The sequence below is a fragment of the Pteronotus mesoamericanus genome, unplaced genomic scaffold (assembly GCF_021234165.1).
Source record: "Pteronotus mesoamericanus isolate MK-2021 breed Mesoamerican mustached bat unplaced genomic scaffold, CSHL_Meso_final contig_317, whole genome shotgun sequence".
In the NCBI taxonomy this organism is placed as follows: Eukaryota; Metazoa; Chordata; class Mammalia; order Chiroptera; family Mormoopidae; genus Pteronotus; species Pteronotus mesoamericanus.
Genome location: NW_026555133.1, coordinates 1,875,301 through 1,897,554, shown reverse-complemented (window position 1 = coordinate 1,897,554; position 22,254 = coordinate 1,875,301). Strand labels below are relative to the sequence as shown.

The window sequence follows — 22,254 nt, the reverse complement described above, 5'->3', positions numbered from 1 at the left end:
CCTGGGCGTTGCGAGGGCTGCTCTCTGTGTGGGGTGGGGTGTCGGTCACAGGCGAGCTGGGTGCTCACCCAGGTCTGCCTCTGGATGGGAGTCAGGGTCCTCTCCTCCGGAGCTCCGGCAGTGCTCAGGGCGGGCTCAGCTGTGAGGATGTCCCTGTCCCCCTACCCAGGGCCCTACCCCTCCCCACTAGGACAGGCCCCTGGCGCGGCCTGTGGGTGTACAGGGGGGAGCAAGGAGATCCTGGCTCCTGGAAAGTCTCGGCAGTCAGATTCCCTGGAAGAACGGATGGCCCAGTGGCTGCACTGGGGCCTTTCCCAGGGGGCTGAACCGAAAGAGGAAGTGTGGTCAGGCCTTGGCACTTGCTGCTTGGGGTGGGTGGGAGGCCTGTGGGTGAGGAACGCCTCTCGGCCGCTGTGCCTGAGACACGGCACTCCGGACACTGCCGTCACCTCAGCAGCTCACGTCTGAACATGATTACGACCCAGGTAAGCATCTGGGCTTATGTCAGTGTAAGTGCCTGTCTGGGCTTGGGCTGGGGGCTGTGGCTGGAGCCTTCATATGGCCACTGGGTGGGGTTGGAGAAACACTGGCCTTGAAGAATCCACTGTGCTGGTCCCTGGCTGGGCGACCTTGGAATCCCTCTGCTCCTCCCTGGGCCTCCGTTTCCTTGGTGTGTTGGGGTAATGAAGAAACCCATGGGTCGGGTTGAAATGACAACAACTGGGAGTGAGATGCCTGTGCTGCGAAGAGGTTGTGACCGCTCTGGATTCTGATGGCGAGTTTTGGTAACTAAGGGCCCTACGGGGTCTGTGTTGTTCGGAGAGGGGGCGTTCGCTGTGTGAACTTTGGGCTACGTCTTGGAGGAGCTGTTGGGTGAAAACCCTACACCACCAGCAGCCTGGGTATCTCTGTCACTGTGTCCCTGTGCTCTGGGATTTATTTGTAAGGCATCCTGCCTTCCAGAGGCCTCAGGATCGAGGTGTGTTAGGTTGGGGTCAGATCTCCATTTTGTCATCTGCTCTCACCCTCTGGAAAATTACTGTGGAGGAGACCTGGGTTCTGCTCTGTTGATTCCACTTCCACCTTCTCACTCATTACTTGTCCCGAAAGCCACTCCCTTTTCTGGCCCTTTGCACACACTGACCTCTGAGGGGGCATCGAAAGTAGACACTGATGAGCCCGGAAATGACAAGGCCTGGGAGCTTCTGTTTATTTTTTCAGGGTCTTCTCTCCCGCCTCTGAAAGCTGGAAATCTGCAGGGAAATAGGGAAACAATGGCCCCAAATCCCGCCACCTCACAGCAACGGCGGGGAAGAGTTTGGGTTTTATCGTCTAATCTTTTTTTCCTGGGTATACGTATTTTGATGTAAATACATTCTAGAAATAGAAATACAAACATGACTGCTGTGGTCAGGGCCCAGCCGTCTCTGTCCCCTCCACCCGCTTATAACGCCAGCATTATTGCCTGGGAACCACTGAGGGACAGCTTTAGAGTTTTCCTCCATATTCTTAGAACCAAACACATAAGAAAAGTGAGCTAAGCAAGAGACAATGTGGTTGGATCCAAGGAAAGGCTTCTGGGTTGTAGAAATCTGGGAGTAAATGTACAAGGAAGCTTGAATAATCTGCCACTTCGGGAGGCTCTGCTAAGGGCGACCAGCACCTCAGAGATACGAAAAAAGCAACCTGTTTGGGATCAGGGAGCAAAAGCTCTTTTTAAGACATGGTACCTGAATTTTTGAAAATGTGTTTACTTTATGCTTCACAGCAAGGCCAGGTGATAGCGAAAGAAAGAAGGACCCTACTCCCACCCACTAGAAAATCAAAATCATTCTTCCATGTTTGCTCCCCGTCGTCCCCAGCCACAGCCTCAGGGAAGGGCGCGCGTGGATGGGGCTGCAGCAGAGACACAGGCTGTGCTCTGCTCTTGTCCTTCTAAGCGGTTTCCCAACAGCCCCCTCATGATGTTTTCTTCCTGTTGCTCGATTGCTGCATCCTATCCCATCAAGTGACTCTGTCATTTTCTTCTCCAGCCCCCTCAGCGTTTGACTGCCGGGTAGCTCCCTGTTCATCTGCACTGCGGTGCACATATTTATGCACTTAGGTTTTACTCCTTTTAGATTATTCCTTAGGTTAGATTTCTAGAAATAATATTATGGAATCACAAGACAGGACCATTTTTTAAATGTATTACCATTTGCTTTCCAAAAAAATTTAAGTCAATGTATATAGGTGGCAAAGGCCATGTGGGAGGATCCGTTTCACCACAGCTTTGCCAGAACAGGGTTTTATTACTCCTTTTTCATTTTTGCTAGCAAACAGATGTAGTTTCTAACTGAGAGCAGACAAATGTGCCAGGAGACAATAAACCAGCACGGCCAAGGGCGTAGGAACCGAGTCAGGCCCTGTAATGAACTAAATCCAACACCGAGATGAACCTCGGAGCGAAGGTGTGCTCGATAGGCTGTCCCACTGAAGGAGGCGGGGGCGGCCAGCGTGGCTCTGCGTAGTCAGAATGGCGGGTTCAGTTCACCCTCTCCTTCTTAGTTCTCTAGGGTCAGCCTTTCACAGAAATGGGAGGATAGACAGTGGGAGAAGAGAAGCTGCGCTCCTTTTAGTTACATTTTTAATTGCCCTGCCCTTTTCCAGGCACACTTGACTTTTAAGCTGCCAGCAGCTATCCACATGGCCATTTCTGGTGCTGACCTCAGCCAGCAGATCAGGTGGGAATTTGCCCCCACTGAGCCTGGGGAGTGACTGTCTGGGAACTAGAGGCGAATTCAGGCAAGAAATGCTCCTACTGACCTGCAAGTATCAGCTGAAATGCTACCTCCGGTCCCCCAGGCCCTTGGGATCTAGGTTGATAGCAGCTCATCTTATGCTCTGCTGAAGTCCAAAGCCCGCCCCAACGCTGCTGTGGGTCCCCAGGAGGACGCCCCTTTCGCTTGGCTCCGAGCCTCTGCAGGAGCCTCTGTCCCGTGCTGCACCGACCAAGGGGTGAAACTCAGCCCCCTTCTTGGTTCCCTGCACCCGAAGCGAAACCGCTCAGCAAAGCACTGGCCGATACAATAGATCTCACTAAAGGTTGGGTAGGAGGCCCCCCGAGGGAGGTTTCTAAGTGAGCAACGCAAACAGCCGTCCTGTCCTTCAAATGTCACGGCCACCCCGCCCCTGGGCACTTGGCGCCAGTTGCCTTTCCCAACTTCGTGCCCCGCGGCTGGCTCCCCGCCCTCCCCTCCTCCCACTCCTTCTCATCCCCCTCCGCTGCCCCCCAACTCCAGGTCCCGCACCCAGGACACAGAGGAATCCCACCTTCTCCAGTCCCTACCAGCCAGCTTCCTTCCCAGCCCAGGCCGCTGAGTACGTTAAAGGCAGCTCATTCTATTTTTTACTTTTATTTTTAAAATGAGGTATAAATAAAATGCACAGGTTTTAAATGAGCAGTTCAGTACATTTGACAATTATGCATGTTCTGTAACCACTGCCCAAAATAAGATGTAGAATATTTCCATCAGCCCAGAAAGTCCCCTTGCGCCGCTTTCCAATCAGGCCCCTTCCTCCCCCATTGCAACCGCTATTCTGATTTCTACCGCAGTGAAGTCATTCAGTCTGTTCGTGAACGTCCCATATAGAGAAGCGCACAGATTGTGCTCTTTTACCTCTGGCTTCTTTCACTTAATGTTTCCAGGATTCATCTACATTGTTGTGTGTATCAAGAATTGGTTTTCTAAAATTTCTTGGTAGCATTTTATTCTATGAATATACCAGCCTTTTTATCCATTCTTCTGCTGAGTTTCATTGTGTTTTTACAGATTCACATTCTTTGAGTAAGCACAACATGCCCAGATGGTTGATATTAAGAATAAGAGTGTGAACAGGGCAGAGGGGGAAGAATTTCAATGGGAACATGGGGATAAAAAGAGGAAAAAAGCTGACATTTTAATAATACATTTTACTTAACCCAATATATTGAAAATATTGTCATTTCAATATGTAACCCATGTAAACATTTATTTGTTTATTTTTATAATAATTATTAAGTTTATTGGTTATTCTTTTCTTTTTTTTTTTTTAGACAGAGGGGAAAGGAGGGAGAAAGAGAGGGAGAAAAGTGTCAATGTATGGTTGCCTCTCACATGTCCCCTGCTGGGAACCTGGCCTGCAATCCAGGCCTGTGCCCTGACTGGGAATCCAAACTGCTGCTCTTTGGTTCGCAGGCCGGCGCTCAATCCACTGAGCCACACCAGCCAGGGCCCACGTAAACATTTATTAATGAGATATTTTTTACATTCTTCTTTCCACACCAAGTCTTTGAAATCTAGCGTACATTTCACACTTACATCTCAGCTCCAACTTGCCACCTCGCTCAGTAAGTGCCTGACAGAACGGCCTCATGGGGCCAGGGGCTGCTGCCTCTGTCAGAGCAGGCCTCGGCCTGGGGGGGCGGGTGTCCGAGGCCACAGGAGGAGCTGGGGTAGAATTCCGACCTCCCCAGCTTCCTGCTGAGCTGTTTGCAAGCCTGCCTCCTTCTGCGGACACTTTTCTGAGGGCTCTTCCAATTCCAACTTTCTGAAACTCTAATCCCTCTACACACCCATCCTACCTACACCTTTGAGGACTCATGGCTGTTTCAGATCATTTATTCTTCATGAGAAAAACTCGAATTTTTCAACGTACGGGACATGACCAATTAGTGGGTTGTGAAATAAATTTGGGGGTTTACACTCAGAACTTTTCTTGATGAGATCGGCTGAAATAATGGAGAAAATGTTGGCGTGCCTCGCGTATCATAAAGGCGTTTTAAGAAATTTGTTTCATTTATGTGCATATACGAGTAGCTGTGACATGGAAAGCTGTATGTCTCACTCTGAGGATCTTGTTGGGGGAAAAAAAGTGTGAAATAAACCCACAGTCTCCAGAATTGCCAGTGATGCACAGCAAGTGTGATCTCTGACACTGACCCCCCAGCAGTGCCTTTTGAGGAAGTGAGACTTGGAGCTCCATGGCTGTTGCTTGAGCTGCTCTCCCCCCTCACACCACGCAGAATTGCAACAGGCTCACTGACAACAGTGTCCAAGGTTACCGAGAGATGGGGAGAAATAAGACAAGCTGGAACTCCCCCCTCCTGTGCCCATGTGGCCTGTGCTTCCCAGTCAGCTGTTCGTTGCCAGGAGCGGGGGCGGGGGGGGGGCAGAGGGAGGGCAGGGAGCCTGCCTAAGGTTGGGTGTCCAGGTGAGGTGGCTTTGGAATTAGAATTTCAGCCCTTGGGTCCAAGCTGCTGACCGCCCTGCATTGTCACTGAGGAGGTCTGCCAGAGGCAGGGGAAAGAGGCCAGGGCATCGTGCATGTCTATAGCCACAGATACGCATGAAGCGCCCACTGTGTTCCAGGCGATGCACTAAGGCTCTGGAAACAACATTAAAGAGACAGGCAAGGCCCTTGCTCTCACGGAGTGTACAGGCCAGTGTGGGAGACAGACAGTGAACACATAAACCGAGAGGCAGCCATCTTGGTGAGTGCACATAGGCTCATTTGGAGAGAAAAAAAGGTCTTTTGTGTATTGATCATGACATACTGCGGGAGAAGGTGTGTGTCTGCCTCCCGCCCCTCCCCACCCAGCACCCTGCCCATGGATTCTGCCTCCTGCTTTGGAGAGAATGGGAGCTTCTGGGTGTGATCTGTCAACGTCTTCTCCCGGGGCCCCAGGTTGGGTAACCCAGCAGCACACCCTCTGCTGGTCCTGGTTCCCTTTTAAACGCTTATCCTTCCCTCTGGGCCTGCGGGGGCGCCTCCTCGGCTCCTGGGGTCCTGCTCTGTCCCTTCATTTTGGTCTGTTTCCTGGTACCTCGCAGTTCATAAACACGCTGAAGTCTCTCATACATATACAACTTTTCCTCACCCTCAGTTTCCTTTCTTCTTGAAATTCAGGCTTCTCTTGGTTTCTGGGCTTTGTTGCCAGTCAGGGAGACCCCAGAGCTAATGAGACTAGTCTGTCCTGAGGGCAGGATGAGGGAGGAGAAAGCGGGGAGCCCCTGGGAGGCAGGGAGGGGAGGACAAGCAGGAGGACGATGCCGGGCACCGGGGTCTTCCTGGCTTCTTGGTCCTGTAGGAACTTCATTCCTGTCTTGTACTCAGTTATGACCATATACTAAAGACCTTGGATAAAATTCTAGATGCCCCTGCTCCTGCCAATGCCCTAAGAAAGGGATTCAGAGACCCGACAAAGTCTTTCACATCTTAGTAAAAATCAGTTTGTTTTCTTCAGTGTCTGGCACACCAGGCAAATGCGGGGAATAGGAGAGAGGAGGGAGCATGGAACTTTGCTCTGGAGAGAAGGGACTTGACAGTGATGAAATTCCAGGCTCTCGGGTTCAAGGGGTCTTTTTTAGTGCCTTTCACTCCACCCAGCTGCTGCTGCTGCTTCTGACGGTTGCAGGGAATAAGCCTCCAGCTTCCTTACCTGCCCCAGCTGGGGGCTCTGCCGACTGGCCTGCGAACTGCCTGGAGTGCTTGTTAGAAATGCTGATACCTAAGTCCCACACTAAACCTACACATCAGGGGTGGGACTGGAGTAGGGACGTAGGACCCTGGTGTCTGCGTTTTACTACTTCTCCCATGGCCCTGGCCTTGGTGGTCACCAGATAGGGCTCTAGAGTCCGAAAGGCGTGGGTTTGGCTTTTGATTTTTCTGCTTGCTAGCCCTGCAACCTAGGACAAGTTATTGAGCTCTTGTAAGCCTCTATTTTCTTTTTTAAAAAAATATATTTTATTGGTTATGCTTATTACGGTTGTCCCAACTTTTCCCCTTTGCCCCCTCCACCAGTTCACCCCCATTCTCTCCAGCATCGCCAGCCCCCTTAGTTCATGTCCATGGGTCGTGCACATAAGTTCTTTGGCTTCACATTTCCTATACTGTTCTTAACATCCCCCTGTCTATTTTGTATCTACTAATTTATGCTTCTGAATCCCTGTGTCTTTTCCTCCATTCTCCCCCTTTCCCCTCCCAGCTGATAACCCTCCACGTGATCTCCATATCTATAATTCTTTTTCTGTTCTTGTTTGCTTAGTTTGTTTTTTACATTCAAGTGTTGATAGTTGTGAATTTATTGCCATTTTAACGTTCATGGTTTTGATCCTCCTTGTTCTTATGAAATTCCCTTTATCATTTCATGTAATAATAGCTTGGCGGTGTTGAATTCCTTTAGCTTTACTTTGTCTGGGAAGCACTTCACCTGCCCTTCCATTCTAAATGATAGCTTTACTGGATAGAGTCATCTAGGTTGTAGGTCCTTGCTTTTCATGACTTGGAATACTTCTTGCCAGTCCCTTCCAGCCTGTAAAGTTTCTTTTGAGAAATCAGCTGACAGTCTTATGGGAACTCCCTTGTAGGTAACTCTCTTCTCTTGATGTTTTTAAGATTCTCCCTTTATCTTTAACCTTTGGCATTTTGATTATGCTGTGTCTTGGTGTGGTCCTCTTTGGGTCCAACTTGTTTGGGATTCTCTGTGCCTCCTGGATGTGTATATCTATTTCCTTCACCAAATTAGGGAAGTTTTCTTTCATTATTTTTTCAAATAAGTTTTCAGTTTCGTGCTCTTTCTCTTCTCCTTCTGGTATCCTTATGATTCAGATGTTGCTATGTTTGGAGATGTCCCAGAGGCTTCTTAGACTATCCTCATTTTTTTTTTTAAATCTTTTTTGTTCTTGTCGTGCTGACTGAATATGTTTTTCTTCCTTATGTTCTAAGTCATTGATATGATTCTCAGTTTCATCTCCTCCACTGTTGGTTCCCTGAAGATTTTTCTTTATTTCACTTGATGTAACCTTCATTTCTGCCTGGGTCTTTTTTATGCTGTTGAAGTGCCCAGTGAGTTCCTGGAGGATCCTGATAACCAGTGTTTTGAACTCTGCATCTGATAGGTTGATTATCTCTGTTTTGTTTAATTCTTTTTCTGGAGTTTTGTTCTGTTCTTTCAACTGGGGCATATTTCTTTGTTTCCTAGTTTTGGCAGACTCCCTGTGTTAGTTCCTGTGTATTAGGTAGAGCTGCTTTGACTCTGTCTTAGTAGCATGGCCCGTCTGGATGAATGCGGCTTCTTTAAATCCTTGGCTGTTGGACTTCCATACAACTTGATTATCTGACAGTTCTGGGTGATATTTGTTTTATAGTCTAGTTGTAATTTTTTCTCTAGTTGTGCAAGGAGGCAAAGTGCGTTTACCTACACCTCCATCTCTACAGGGAGTCTTAAGTCTCTGTTTTCTTATCTGTAAAATGGGATAATAATTATGATCTGCCTTATTAGAGCCTTTGTGAGGATTAAATGAAATGGCACCTTTAGAGTGTTTAGAACTTGTGGTAAGTTAGTCCATGATGCATGTTACTTTTGTAAAGTGCGTTTTCATATTGAGGTTCTTATTATGTGAAATCAGTCACAGCTAAAAGCTGAGGTCTTGCCAATATTGGAAGTTCTTGAATGAGGGTTCTGCTTTCAGTTCTGTAATGGAAAGAAACTTCTATCAACCTGGTATCAGCCTAGTAGAGTAAAAAGAGTGTGAACTTTGGCAGTGGACAGGGCTGAGGGGCCATCTTAGGCTAGCCAGTCAGTGGCTGTGTTGCCTTTAGCAAATTGCTTAATATCTCTGAGTTCTACTTCTTCATCTATAAAATGAGGGTAATCATAGTCCCCTGGTATATAACAAGGTTATAATAAAGATTAAGTGATAACATGTATGCTAATGGTTTTCAACCTTAGCCTCTTATTAGAATCCATTGGAGAATTTTATTAAAACAAACAATATCTCAGTGGCCAGGTCACAGCCCAAAATAATTTAATTAGAGTCTCTGCTGCTGTTTTTCAAGCTCCCCAGGCAATTCTGAGGTTCAGATGGGGATGGGAACTTAGGCTGTCCTTCAGGCTCTTGGCCCAGGGCCTAACACACTCAAGGAGCCTGATAATAACAAAAATGTGCTCCCATAGTTCCTCCTCCTCCTCCTCTTTCCACTCATGGTGTCCGCCAAATGCTCCCCAGTTGACAGAAACCAAAGTGAAGGCTTGCAGCTCTCTGACCTCCTCCTGACAGCTTGACCCCCACACCTGTACGTGGGGACTCAGTCCTTCACCCACCGTGCCCACGCTGTGCTCTGGCACTCGCTGACCTAGGGTTCAGAGTTGGACCAGCCATTCCTCACATTGGATTTTACCCTCTCTGGTCTGTTCTGGGCAGTGCGCCCCACTCTGGTCCTATGAGCCAGACTTATCTCTGAGTCTGAGTCTGAGTCCAGCCTGGAGAACCTTCTCGTGTCAGAGGGATGCAACACCACTGGCTTTGCAGACAGAGGACGGGGCCAGGAGCGAAGGAACATGAGTGGGCTCTGGAAGCTGAAAAGGACAAGAAAGCGGCTTCTCTAGCTGAGCCTCCGGTAGGGTTCACGGCCCTGCCACACTGTGATTTTAGTCCAGTAACATCATGTTGGACCTTTGACCTTCATAACTGTAAGATAATATGTTTGCGTTGTTTTAAGGAACTGTGTTGGTGGTATTTGTTAGAGCGGCCATCAGAAGCAAATATGATTTGTTTCCAACTGCTGCTGCCTGGGCTCCCACCTTGTTCTGATAGGGAGCGGTCTCCCTCAGTGACACTTTAGTCCAATTCCAAAATTTTTAAGTTACTTTTGGTTACTAAGTAGACTCATTTTAGCTTTAAAAACTCAGTTGTGCTTTATTTTTTCTATCCTCACTCGAGGGCATTTTTTCATCGCTCTATAGGGAGAGAGGAAAGGAGAAAGAGAAACATCAATGTCAGAGAGAGGCATCGATTGGTTGCCTCTTGTACATGCCTGGACTGGGGACAGAACCTGCAACCCAGGCATGTGTCCTGACAGGGAATCGAACCTGTGACCCTTTGGTTATGGGACAATACCCCAACCAACTGAGCCACACCAGCCAGGGCACTTGTGCTTTTTTGAAAACTTCCTTCTTTGGCTCAAAACCCTCTCTCCCCTTTGCCCCAGTGCAGGGAGTGGCTAAGAGGGTGGGGCTGCCTCAGCTCCCTCAGCACCCCTCACCTGCATCTTTTTCTTTCGTATTGGATAGAGGAGGAAAGACCAGGACAAGCACCTCTCCACAGGAAATCTCCCATCTGTGGGCCATTCCCGCTGAGCAGGATTGCGGTGTTGAGCGAAGACTCTGGCCCTTGGCCCCTGAGAACTTCCTTGTGGACCGTTGAGAGACCCAGCTGCATCGCTGAGCTGACTGCCAGCATCCTCTCATGCGAACACTTCTTTGCCCCACGTTTCAGTAGCTCTCAGCCATCCTGCACCGCACAGCTCTACCTACTCCAGGTCTGCTCACACCGGTGGGATTCAGCTTGCACATTTTCCAGGGCCTGGACTTGACCACGCAGCCACTGCCCACTGCCCGCTGGCCAGACTCCCTGCCATCACTCCCCAGAGCTCCTCTCATCTCTCTGGTGGCACCTGGCAGTTAAACTGTCCTGGTGGCCCAGAGGACATGCCACTGGGAATGGGATGTGATTCCCTTTGGGCTTCCTCTCTCAGCTGCACTCTCCCAAAAAAGACAAGCTCTGCTTGGTTCTGTCGAAAGATCTTTCTCAGTGGTCCATAGGGAAGAGGGCCGTTTCTCTGATCTTAGAATGGGGGGAACTTGAGATGCTTATTCTCAACTGTAGGCCCTGATCATTCCTTCTGGGGAACCCCGTGGCCCCCCCATAGCACATGCCAGTACCACCATGAGGCTCCTTGTGCACTTGATTTTAGCCAAAAGGCCAAGAAGTGATGTGATGCTACTTTTGAAGGTGCCCTGCATCTCGTTTGGCTTTTCATTGATGACTTGGGAGCATGATGACTAATAATGGAGGAAGGCTCTGTAACAGGAAAGCATCTTCTTTCCTTCTCACCTGGGTGACCTCGGGCAAGTCATTTGACTTCAGTTTCAGCTCTGCTGTGGTGGAAAGGAGTGCGGTGTTGCGGATGAGCTGAGGAGAGAGATGAGAAAGCCCTTGTGGGACTGCTTGGTGCACTGAACACGCTCGAAACATCTGATGGAAAATCAGATCCACTCAGTCTGTAAGAATACATCGACAAAATATTTGTCACTCCGCATCATTCTGAAAAGTGACTCATAGTTTCACTTTCTGATGGAATTTCTTTGAACTTGAAATCTGAGCTATGGCTTTTCACAGAAGTTACACAATATATGGTTGATTGATGCTTTTTAAAATTTATCAAGCTAAATGCAAACAGTTAAAAAATATCAAGTAATCCAGAAGTTTTATGGTGGAAAGTTACAGCAGCCCACTGTCTCCCCACTTCCCTGCTTCCACCCAGACATGTTCCTCAGATGCAACGGCTTTAACTCTTGTGTCCCGGTATTTACTTCTATAGATCTAAAGAGGATGTTGATAGTTCTTTGTGGAGAAATCCTTCCAGATTAAGACAGAAAGACAAAGGGATATAAAATAGGAGAGGAACATTAGATAAAGAGACACATATTCGAATAAGAGAAAAGAGGAGAAAATGACGGGAAGAAATTCTGTTTATCTATCTGTCTATCCATCTACCTGTCTGTCTATCTAGTTCACCAGAGCTAAGAAGGTGTGAGTCCAAAAAAATTTTTTTAACTAGGAATTAAAAGGACATGTTCAAAATGGTGCGATTCCTATTCAGGTATGTTGAACAAAGAGGCTGCCCCCTGCTATGTGGTGGGTTCTTAAGGCCAGTGCCCTTCCGCCTCATGGGGCCCTGCAAAACCCACTTTCATATTCCCCATTGAAAGCCAAGTCTCTCCTCTCCACCGTTTCCTTTTCTCTTTGTTCTTCTTCCTCCCATTACTTTTCTTTGTGCATCCCGAAAGGGTGGTCTACAACAAAAACTCTGCCTAGCACCTGCCTGGGGAGTGAGATACCCCCGGTCCCTGGTCGCTGACACTTTGCTCTCTTTAAATAAACCCTCAGCACATTTTCCAGCATGGGTAAACAACAAAAACAATGTTGAACAAAAAAGGAAGCTGCAGAATGACGAGTATAGAAAGTGCTGGTTATACATGGTTGGTTTTGCTACACATAACTTTATTAATAGACAAAGAGCATTATATTTGATTAAGCCAAACCTTCGCTAAGGAAACAAAATTGGAACTGAAAATCCGAATTGTAATATAATAATAACTTAATAAATAAAGACACTGTGCCAGTAATGCTCACTTGTAAATGGCAAGTCAAGTTAGGAGGTCTTTGTAGTAATAATGGCCTTAGCAGCAGCCTAATTTTGCCCCTGTTCCTCTGCCACCTGCCTGGGTCCCTGTTGACTCCAGGGAGTAATAGTGTTAATATTACTCCAAAGCATGGATCAGAAATCGCGCTACATCAACACGCATGGGCTAAATAGTGACACAGGGCTCTGATTCTCACATCACCAGGGCATTCCAGGATCTGTCCCAGGCCTCAAGGATCGTTTTTACTTTAATGTCCAAGGGAATTGGCAGAGCACCCATTCCACGGGTGAGGGGAGCCCAGCCCCTCCCCGGGGTCCCCCTGAATTCCTGCAGCCTGCTCCCCACTGCCACTTGGAGCCTGGTAGCTGCTCTTCTCTCTGCTTGTCCCTCAGCCACCCCTGGCTTGGAAAACCACTGCATACATGTCATTTTTCTCCAGATTCTGTTCACATAAGCTGTTGTTGTGCGATTTAATCAAAGATTTGATGCTGACAGAAGATTAAAACAATTTGAGTGAATATTAGACACAACTGTCCTACAAAGGCACTGGTCACTTTCCACTGCAGAATCTTTCTAATAGTGCTCCAACTTTCTGCTATCTTCTTTATTTTTTTCCTCCCTTCCAACTTTATTTACGTATAGTTGACATATAACACTGTAAGTTTAAGCTGTATAGTGTCGATTTGATAGTTATGTATTGTACAACTTTTACCACCATTGCACTAGCTAACGCCTCCATCACATCACATAATTACAATTGCTTTTTGTGGGAGAACGTTTAACACATACTCTCTTCTTGGCCTTGCCCTCTGCTACTACCTTTTCCCAGACTTTCCTTCTCTCTAGTCAGCCCACCCTCAGCCCCCAAATTCCTGTTACTTTTCTTGTGCAGACTAACTCAGTGTGCTTTGCTTCTTCACCTTCCCCCTTCTGACCATGTCTCACTCAAAAACACCCATCAAGGTATTTTTCTAGCCCCTACCTCAAAAAAACTCTCAAAATTCTGTCTCTGCATTACTAATTAAGCCTATGTTGCCTCTTCGATATAAAAACAACTGCAATCAGTTATTGCTTTCAATGGCATTTCCCCTCCTCCTGCATGTCTGGCAATATAAAAAAGAGCAGTGATTACATCTGTCATTTCTAGAGTACCCAGTCCATCCCTAGTGTATTCTAATCCTCACAAATCCCCTGTGAAGCCATAGGCGGTATCACTCCCATATTGCAGACAAGGACACTGAGGCTGAGAGAAGGTTAAGTGGCTTGCCTGTGGCCTCCCAGCTGCTAATTGGCAGGGTTTGGCCACGAACCAGTGCCCACCTGATCCCTAAGCAGATGGAGCCTCATACAACATGGAAGGCAACCACCCTGCCACCCCAGGATGCCTCACACTCATGCCTCATCCCCCTATCTCTGCTCTCCTCAGGAACCCCCTGTGATGAACTGGTGGAAGGACAATTTCTGGATCATCTTAGCTGTGGCCATCATCATAGTCTCTGTGGCCCTGGGCCTCATACTGTACTGTGTCTGTAGGCGGCTGTTCAGACAAGGTAATGGCATCTCACCTGGGCAGGTGGAGGGCTGGTTAGCAGTGCATTAGGGCTCCTTTAGAGCAAGAAGATTAGCTCTGGGCCTGTATGGGCTGAACTTTGGATTAAGCATCATGTATTCTGGGTTTCAGTCCGAGCCCTGCCACTAACTTTTATCCCTGATCCTCAGTTTCCCCATCTGCATAGTGAAGGAAGGGAGGTTAACTGACATCCAAGAGGTCTTGTAGCCGGAAGGGTTTGGGTGAAGGCAGAATCTCTTTTAAGGTGCACTGTGCTCCGGTGCTTTCTCTCTTTATTGTGGCTGCTGATCACAGCATCTTATCTCTGAGACGTGAAATAGAGCACAAGTCTATGTACCGTCAAAAGCTGTCTTGGTTCCAAACCCATCAAGCAGTATACATTAAATGTGTACAGCTTTTTATATGCCAATCATACGTCAGTAAGTGGCTTTTAAAATTGTCTTGAGGCATGAAGAATAGACTCAATCTATGATCAACCCGTTTGTCTACCATGATCATCTCCTCTATGATCATACTCTGAATTCTGGTATTATCCGTCTTGGCCAGAGATTCTTGGCACCTTCAGACATGAATAAGCAGACATGAATAAGCTGGGGATTAACATCAACTTTGAATCACCTACAACAGGGTGTTCCATTTTGCTATTCCTCTCTAGAAACATGACATCCTTGATTCAGGGGTGTGTTTTCTTGAGATCTTATCCCTTTACATCATGACCTAAACCTGGAGTACAGCCGGGGGTGGTGAATACACGGAGAGTGAGAGCCGTTTCCCATGGCCCCCGGGGAACACCCTCCATGGCCGAGGCACTGTGCTCCGGCTGCATCGGGACACAGCCTCTGCGTCCGGCTGGCCCAGTGCCAGCGTGCCAGGGCTGCACCAGACGGGAACTCTCACCGTCATTCTTCTCAGTCTCTGTTCAGAGATAAGAAACTGAAGATGCAGCAGAAGGTAAAGCCTTGGTTAAGGCCTGGTAGCGCTTGGTGGCAGAGTTGGGAGAACTCAGGTCCACAGAGCCCCCTGTTTAATATTCTTTCCTCTCTAGCCCTTGATGGTAGTTAGTTTTTTTTAAATATAAAATGTGTATTTTGACCCCTATCCATTTGCTTTCTTAAAGTGTCCTATTCTCAGACACAGACAAAAGTCTAACCCTGAACAAAAACGTTACCTATTCTTTTATCTTGACCAACTCTTATTAACAAGCAGTTTATAATTACTAACTTATATGCCCAGCACATCATAATTTACAAACTGCTTTTCCCATCCTTTATCTCATTTCCCCCCAAACACACTTTTGCTTATTCATCTGACCAATATTTCTGAAGGCCAACTACGTGCATCGTACTAGGCAGTGAAGAAACGAACAGAGCCCACAGGCTCCTGCCTTCATCGGATTAGCAAAAGGCTCAGACAGCCTGGGTTAGATTCAAGCTCTACCAGTGTTTGGCTCTGTGTCCCTAAATCTGCTTTTTCTTTGTGGTTCTTCTAAAAATCCTGAACCCATGTGGTTTCTGATGATTTTTAAACTCTAAAATCACAAGTTTTGTCCTTCTTAAGTCAATATATTTTTTTCCTTAGGCAATAAATTGGAAATTGCAAAGCCCATGAAACAGAAGCAAAAAGATGAAGAAATGATGTATGAGTAAGTGGGGAAAACCCTTCTGCTTTTTAATTTGGAGAACCGCCTGTTCACTTCCACTCTTGGGCCTATGCTGCTGTGCGAGTACATTCAACGCCTACTTTTCTTTGGCCGCCAGTGAAATGTCATGTCTGTCAATTCTCCCCACTTTAAGGGAAAAGGTCTCAGGCTTTAGGGGTGCAGGGCACCATCTGTCTCTCTCTGCTTTCCAAGTGTCCCTCACGTCATCTACTTTGATGTATATAACAGGTCGGGCTCTGTGTTCTGGGTCTACCACTCAGGGTGAGTTCAGCCCTTCTTTTCTTCAAATGGGTTAGAAGTATAGTCCTCTGAAAGCTATTGTGCTGAACAAAGATAATACATCTACTTTACTTTTGTATTTTATGATATCTTCGGGGCTTTTTGATTGCTGTCTGTGTTGGGCGTCCCCAAAACCGCCCTTAGGCTGGGTGGTTTACTAAAGGGCTCACAGGACACAGAAAAGTTGTTACATTTATGGTTATGGGCTATTACAGTGAAAGGATACAGGCTAAGATCCGCAAAGGAAAAAGGCCCATAGTGTGGAGTCCAGGAGAAACCAGGTGCAAGCGTCCAGGTGTCCTCTCCCAGCGAAATCACATAGGCTGCGCTTCCTTCTCGCAGCACGAATGGTGACAGCATGTGCCCACCAGGGAAGCTCGCCTGAGCCTTGATTGCTAGGGTTTTTATTGGGGATCAGTCACATAGGCATGGAGCGCCTGCATGGCCACATGTCCATTTTAGCTGCTCAGCCTCCAGCTCCTCCAGAAGCCACACTGATACAGCGTGACCCATGGGCCTAGGCAAACACAAGCAGCCATTCACCATCAGCCACCTTGTTAGCATAAACTATCTGGCTGGCCCAAGGCCCTGAGTACACAAAGTCATACTTATCAAGCAGCATATTCCAGGAGCTTAGAGGTTATCTCCCAGGAGCTGGTCAAGAGCCAGTCCTTAAGTTGGAATGTACACATCATCTGAAACAAAATCTATGCTTTTCTAAAATGATTTTTGTTAGGGCTCAAGGAATCCGGCAAAATAATAGGCCTCTTCCCCACCAATTCTGATCCACTGAGGAGTAAGACAAACGTGTGATGCAGTTGGGTAACCTAAATATTGCCTTTATTGAGAACAAAACCAGCATTGCAGAATGTGGCGCTTCTCTGTGGGCAAGTGCGTTTCCTAATTCAAAACCCGGTGAGCTTTCCTGTACAGGCAGCTCTGGAGAATCTCAGGTCTCCACCGCTGGGCAGCCCTTTTCTGTGAATGGCAAAGACCAGAGCAGAATACACCCTTTCTGCTCTGGAGGAGAAAGGGGGAGGAGCTGGACTTTCCCAAATTTAGGAGTCAGATAAATCTCCCTCCTCTCCTAGGGAGAGCCACACACAAGTGGAGAAAAAGGCCACTGATGGAGCTCTTGCCACATGTCCCCTCCTCCACTCACCCCAACAACCTAAAAATGTGTATGCCTTCCCGGGGGATTAACCACATAAATGAGACCACAACTCATGAGAATCTAGTACCAGTTTGAAAATCAGAGTACACCGAGGGGAATGGGGGGCTAGGTACGAAGGCCTGCTTGGAGTCTATCTCTTTCTTGAAACTTCTTAGCAAAATATAGTATGAATACAGAAAAGCACACATGGTAAGAGTACAACTCAATGAATTTCTACAAATTAAATTGACCCAGGTAGCTAACACCCAGATCAAAAAACAAAATTACCAGCACCTCGATATCTTATATTCCCTTTCAGTCACCCTACCCCAAGGATTTTCTTGTTTTTATGCTTCATATAAATGGAGTTACACAGTAGGTATTATTTGGTGTTTGGCTTCTCTTGCTTGGCACTTTTGTGAGATTCACTGGGTGTGGCTGTAGGTTGTTCATTCTCACTGCCATAGAGTATTGCACTGCACTGAATTTATCCGTTCTACCGCTGACGGGCATTTGGGTAGTGACCAGTTTGGGGACGTTATGATTAGCGTTGCTATGAAAACATTCTAGGACATGTCTTTTGGTGAGCATATGCGAGCATTATGATAGGGTATGTACCTAGTAGTGGAATTGCTGTCACATGGTGTGTGTACAGTTAGCTCTAGGGGTATATCAGTGTTGCAAGTCAAAATACAGCTGGTGCTTACCTCCCCGTCCTCACCAGCCCAGGGGGCGCGCTCTGTGCTCTTAGTGACAGCGCCTCAATGCCCTTCCCTCAAGTCCAGGTGCTCTCTGAGCTAGAGGAAGTGATTTCTTGAGAGTACCAGTTACAAATGGGATACGAACCCTAGAAAAGGAAGGTAATTCCGCCAAGTTTTAGGGACCAAGTTTTGACTCTTAACCCTGCCCACTTTCTTTGATGCTTTCCTTTAAATCCACTGACAGGGAGCATGGTCAAAAGCAAACACCAACTCCTTTTCTTTCTCTCCAGGAATGTTACTGATCAATCATCAGTTCAATTACCTCCTCTGCCACCCAGGGATTTTCTTTCTCAACAAGATGCCTGTAAGTATATTTTTCTGATAACAGTCTTATTCAGGGTAGGATAACAAATTTATCGAGGTGTCTTAGTTGGCTCAGCTGCGTATAACAAGCTATTATACACAGGGTGGCTTGAAGAACAGAAATTTATTTTCTGGCAGCTCTGGAGGCTAGAAATCCAAGACCAGGGTGCCAGCTGATTTGGCTTCTGGTGAGGACTGTCTTCCTGGCTTGCAGATGGCGGCCTTCTTGCTGTGTGCTCACACGGTGGGGAGAGCTCTCTGGTGTCTCTTTTTTATAAGGGCACTAATCCTAGTGGACCAGGGCTGTAGCTTTATGGCCTCATTTAACATCCGTTACTTCCTTAGAGGCCCCATCTCTAAATACAGCCACTCTGGGGGTTAGGGCTTCCACATACACATTTTGTGGACACATTCCGTCTATAACACAAGGATGTGCAGATAGCAGCAATCTGACTAAACGAGTTTAAAAGGGTTAAAATAAGTATCAATGCTCCCAATGTTTGCTTTCTAAGTTCATATTCAAATCCTGGCTTGGAATACTAGTAAAAAGGAACTTTGGGTTGTCACTGGGCCTCTCACACTTCTTTTTTTTTTTTTTTTTAATTGTTTTTCTTTTACTGATTCTAGGGAGAGAGGAAGGGAGGGAGGAAGGGAGGGAGAGAAACATCAATGTGAGAGAGAAATATTGATCAGCTGCCTCCTGCATGTGCCCCAACTGGACATTGAACCCACAACCCAGGCATGTGCCCTGACTGGGAATTGAACCTGTGACTCTTTGGTTTGCAGGATGAGGCCCAACCAAATGAGCCACACTGGCCAGGGGAAGGGCCTCTCACATTTGTATCTGCCTGGTTCCCTTGACAGGAATGTTGTTCCTTAAGCCCTTCTCAGAGCTGGCTCTGCCTCCTCCTCCAGGTGTCAGTTCAGATGTCGCCATCCCAAAGAGGCCTTTCCTAACCACTCCATCTGGAGCAGTCCCACTAATTTTCTTTATGAAACTTAGAGGAATTACCAGAATTGTCTTATTTAGTTACTCTTCATCTGTTTATCAATCTCTTCCACTAGAATATAAACTCTAGGAAATAGGAGCCTTTCTTGTCTTGGTCACCACTGCTCACCCACCACTTAGAATAGTGCCTGAAGCTTAGCAGATAATTAATAAAAATGTTTTGATCGAGCAGATAAGTAGTAATATTAGCTTACATTTATTGAGCACGCACTGTGTGTTGGGCCCTGTGCTCGGCATTTTACAGGCATTATCTCATTTCACCATTTCAACAACTCTATGAGGCAGGTACATTATTATTACCCTGGGACAGGTGCAGACACTTAGGCACAGAGAGTTTAAGTGACTTACTCATGGTCACATAGCATGTGACTGCTGGAGCCTGAACGTGAACTCGGATCTGTCTAGCTGCCTAGTTCTGCAGAAAACAGAGTGGTGGCAGTTTTGGGGGTTCTCTTAGGAAGAGATGAGATTGTGGTACAGGCAGTTCCCATCCCCGTGAAAAGTGGAGCTGAGCTGTTCTGTCATCCCTCCCCTAGCCATGCTAGTCCTTTTGCTATGTACCCATTATCCACTAATTGCACCACTTGAAAACACCACAGTCCCCTTCTTCCTTAGAAGAGAGATTCACACATGAGCAATTAGTGATAGTTCTGGAAAACAGTGCAAGTCATTGTGAGGCATATGCCAAAATGGAAATGTGGTTTGTATCACTTCCTTATGAGAATAAGGATCTGTAGACACAACATTACTCACTTGGCTACTAGCTCTGGCCCATTTCTGGTCAAAGTTTCTGTTTCATGGTTCCCGCCACAGCGCAGTCTTCGGCAGAGGGACATGGTAGTCAAGGTGGCTGACAAATATGGGCCATTTGCTTACTTGGGTGACCCTGAGACTCTGTCGTGTCTGTGCTTCTGTTTCCTTTATAAAATGAGGATCTGGTTCACCAGGAAATAGACAGGTCACTGAAACCCATGAAAGCCATGCTGAGCCACATGGTCAAAAATATATGCATACACAAGAGCTTTGCGTCTAAAAACCTTTTTGTATATTCTAGCCCCACAAGAAACCCCAAGTGCGCCGCCAGCAACATACTCATTGGTAAATAAAATTAGAAATAAGGAAACGGTTTCCATCCCGAGCTACATCGAGCCTGAATGTGACTATGATGATGTGGAAATGCCTGCAGGTATGGAAAATCATCTCTCTGAAAAAGCCGTTTCTTCTTTTTGGAAAGCTGAAGAGAGTTCACACGGCTTTTTTTAAAACCATCAAGAATGGTTGAACTTCCATGTGTCCAGTCCCGAAAGCAGCGGTAACGTTATGAGGCTGCATAAGACAAGCACTTCTGAACCTTAGATGAAGAAGCTGTAGTGATCAAACGATGGCAGCCAGAGAAAGATGCAGCCGCTCAGCCCTGAAGACCACGAGGAATCAGGCCTTGAGCTTCTGTTGAGCGAGTTTCCACGGGAAGGACGGCTGGGCCTCCGGCTCCCACCCAGAGAACACACTCTGTTCTCAGCACTCTTCCCTCTTTCCTTCCCTTCTTTGTTCTGAGAGATCTTAAAGCTTGGGGCTTGATTGTGCAGAGCCTCCTAGGTTCCCATCCCCAGCACCACAGCTAGGAACACAAGGTCCTGTTCCCACCAGCCCCACCCACCTCCTGCGTAGTGTCTGCGGGTGGCAGTTACAGCTGAGCGCTCTTGTGTGCAAGTCATCCCGTCAGCCTTGTGAGTTCAAGGGTGGGGAATGCTCTCTGTTCTTGTGAACCCTGCCCACCTACACACACACCTCAAACCCCAGTGCCTCTCTATGACGTTGGCCAGTCTGACCAGAGTTCAAGTTCCCACCCTTGTTATTTCCTGTACTTCCCAGTTGCACCAAAATAAAAAAGGGACAGATGTTACACATAGAAGTGTCATTTTGCAATATGTGTATTGGGCTACAGGAAAAGTAGAGTTCCCCAGGAAAGAAGGGGGTGATTAAACGGCAGATTCAAGATGAGAGTTCAGGGGCTTAAGGCCTTCCTGCATAATTTTCATTACTACTTGCTCCGTATAGACAGCCAAGGCCCTTCCCTCCAGATCACTGTCCCTGAGCCTCTGGGAGGCAGCATCTCCAGTATGAAGTGCTGCAGCCCATGAGATGCCAGGGCAGTGGGCTACTGTCCTGCTAAACAAGTGCCTTCATGTGGTCACTGGGCCTTACGTCAGCTTTGTAGGCTCCTGAACCCAATTGGTTCTTTCAAGTTGATCCACTAGAGCTGCAGGACTTGACACTTTCTAACCAGACTCACAAGACGCTGATTTCTCAGCAGTCCCTGGAAATGCAGCAGAAGAGCAGGGAGAGCAGATGAGCTGTGAGAAGGCATGGGAGGGACGGTGGGGTCGAGCACCTCTTCAGCGGATGTCAAGCTTCCTCCCTCAACCAGTGCTAGACCAGGGGGACACATCTTTCTCCCAGGCTGTGTCTTTATAGATGCCATAGAGACTTCCGGCTTCCTGTTACTATCTCTTTATTTTAGGCCAGTGGTTCCCTCTCTATGGTTTTATAGAACTCTGGTATTCAACACACCAAAGAGAGGACCCTTTTCCAAAATTATAGAAAATAAGTTAACAAACAGAAGTGTTTTACACATATGTTTTCCTCTTGTAAACTTTCTATAAACTGTCCACATCTGTGACAACAGTTAAAGGCAAATGCCTCTCATAGCATCGGCAGGCTGTAACTTCCTGTCTACCTGTCCTCCTCAACTGGACTGAGCACGGCATGGGGACAGAGACTGCATTTCTCTTTGCCTCACTGTTCTCTCTCCGCCCATTCAATGCCCAGGCACTTTGTAGATACTCAATAAAAATGTTGACTAAGTGATCAATTGAATGAATAAACTCCGCTGGAACCTCACCACTCCCTGTACTTGGCCCTGTGAAAAACATTCCTCTGTCTGCACTGCAGTTGCCTGGTTACATTTCCATTCTCCTGTGTTAATCTGGGGCTCATATGGGATGGAACTCACTCGTCTGGCTCACTGCTATATTCCCAGTATCCAGGACAAACCCTGGCACGTGCTAGGCATTTAATATTTATTGGATGTTGAACATTAATGGAAATTCTATCAAACATTTTGACAAAAACAAACAAGCATGTGTTATTTGGGCACCTGCAATAAAGCCACATTTTTGCCAATAAAGTTGTTACAAGTCTAGATGATAGAATTAAATGTATCAAGATTTCATAGGACCTTCTGTGTACCCTAACCCCACAGGAAACCCCAAGTCAGCTACCAGCTACAT

The 22,254-nt window shown here is 47.1% G+C and overlaps 1 protein-coding gene across 2 annotated transcripts; it reads left to right on the top strand.

The window, feature by feature from the left end:
* Positions 1-401: 401 nt before the first annotated feature.
* SCIMP (SLP adaptor and CSK interacting membrane protein) lies at positions 402-21,949 on the top strand. Of its 2 annotated transcripts, XM_054575836.1 has the most exons (5): positions 402-485; positions 13,656-13,779; positions 15,378-15,441; positions 17,883-17,956; positions 20,019-21,949. In XM_054575836.1, the coding sequence occupies exons 1-5, from the start codon at positions 471-473 to the stop codon at positions 20,225-20,227; spliced, it is 486 nt and encodes a 161-aa protein (XP_054431811.1). In that variant the 5' UTR covers positions 402-470; the 3' UTR covers positions 20,228-21,949. The 2 variants fall into 2 exon arrangements, with proteins under 2 accessions (XP_054431811.1, XP_054431810.1); XM_054575835.1 differs by lacking the exon at positions 402-485 and having other exon boundaries at positions 13,611-13,779.
* The last annotated feature ends 305 nt before the right edge of the window (positions 21,950-22,254 follow it).

Bases quoted from the DNA above. Each gene is read 5' to 3' on its own strand.
- SCIMP (XM_054575835.1), top strand. From the start codon at position 13,611: ATGCCTCACACTCATGCCTCATCCCCCTATCTCTGCTCTCCTCAGGAA. The intron at 15,442-17,882 runs GTAAGTGGGGAA...CTTTCTCTCCAG, and splicing joins GATGAAGAAATGATGTATGA to GAATGTTACTGATCAATCAT. The intron at 17,957-20,018 runs GTAAGTATATTT...TGTATATTCTAG, and splicing joins TCTTTCTCAACAAGATGCCT to CCCCACAAGAAACCCCAAGT.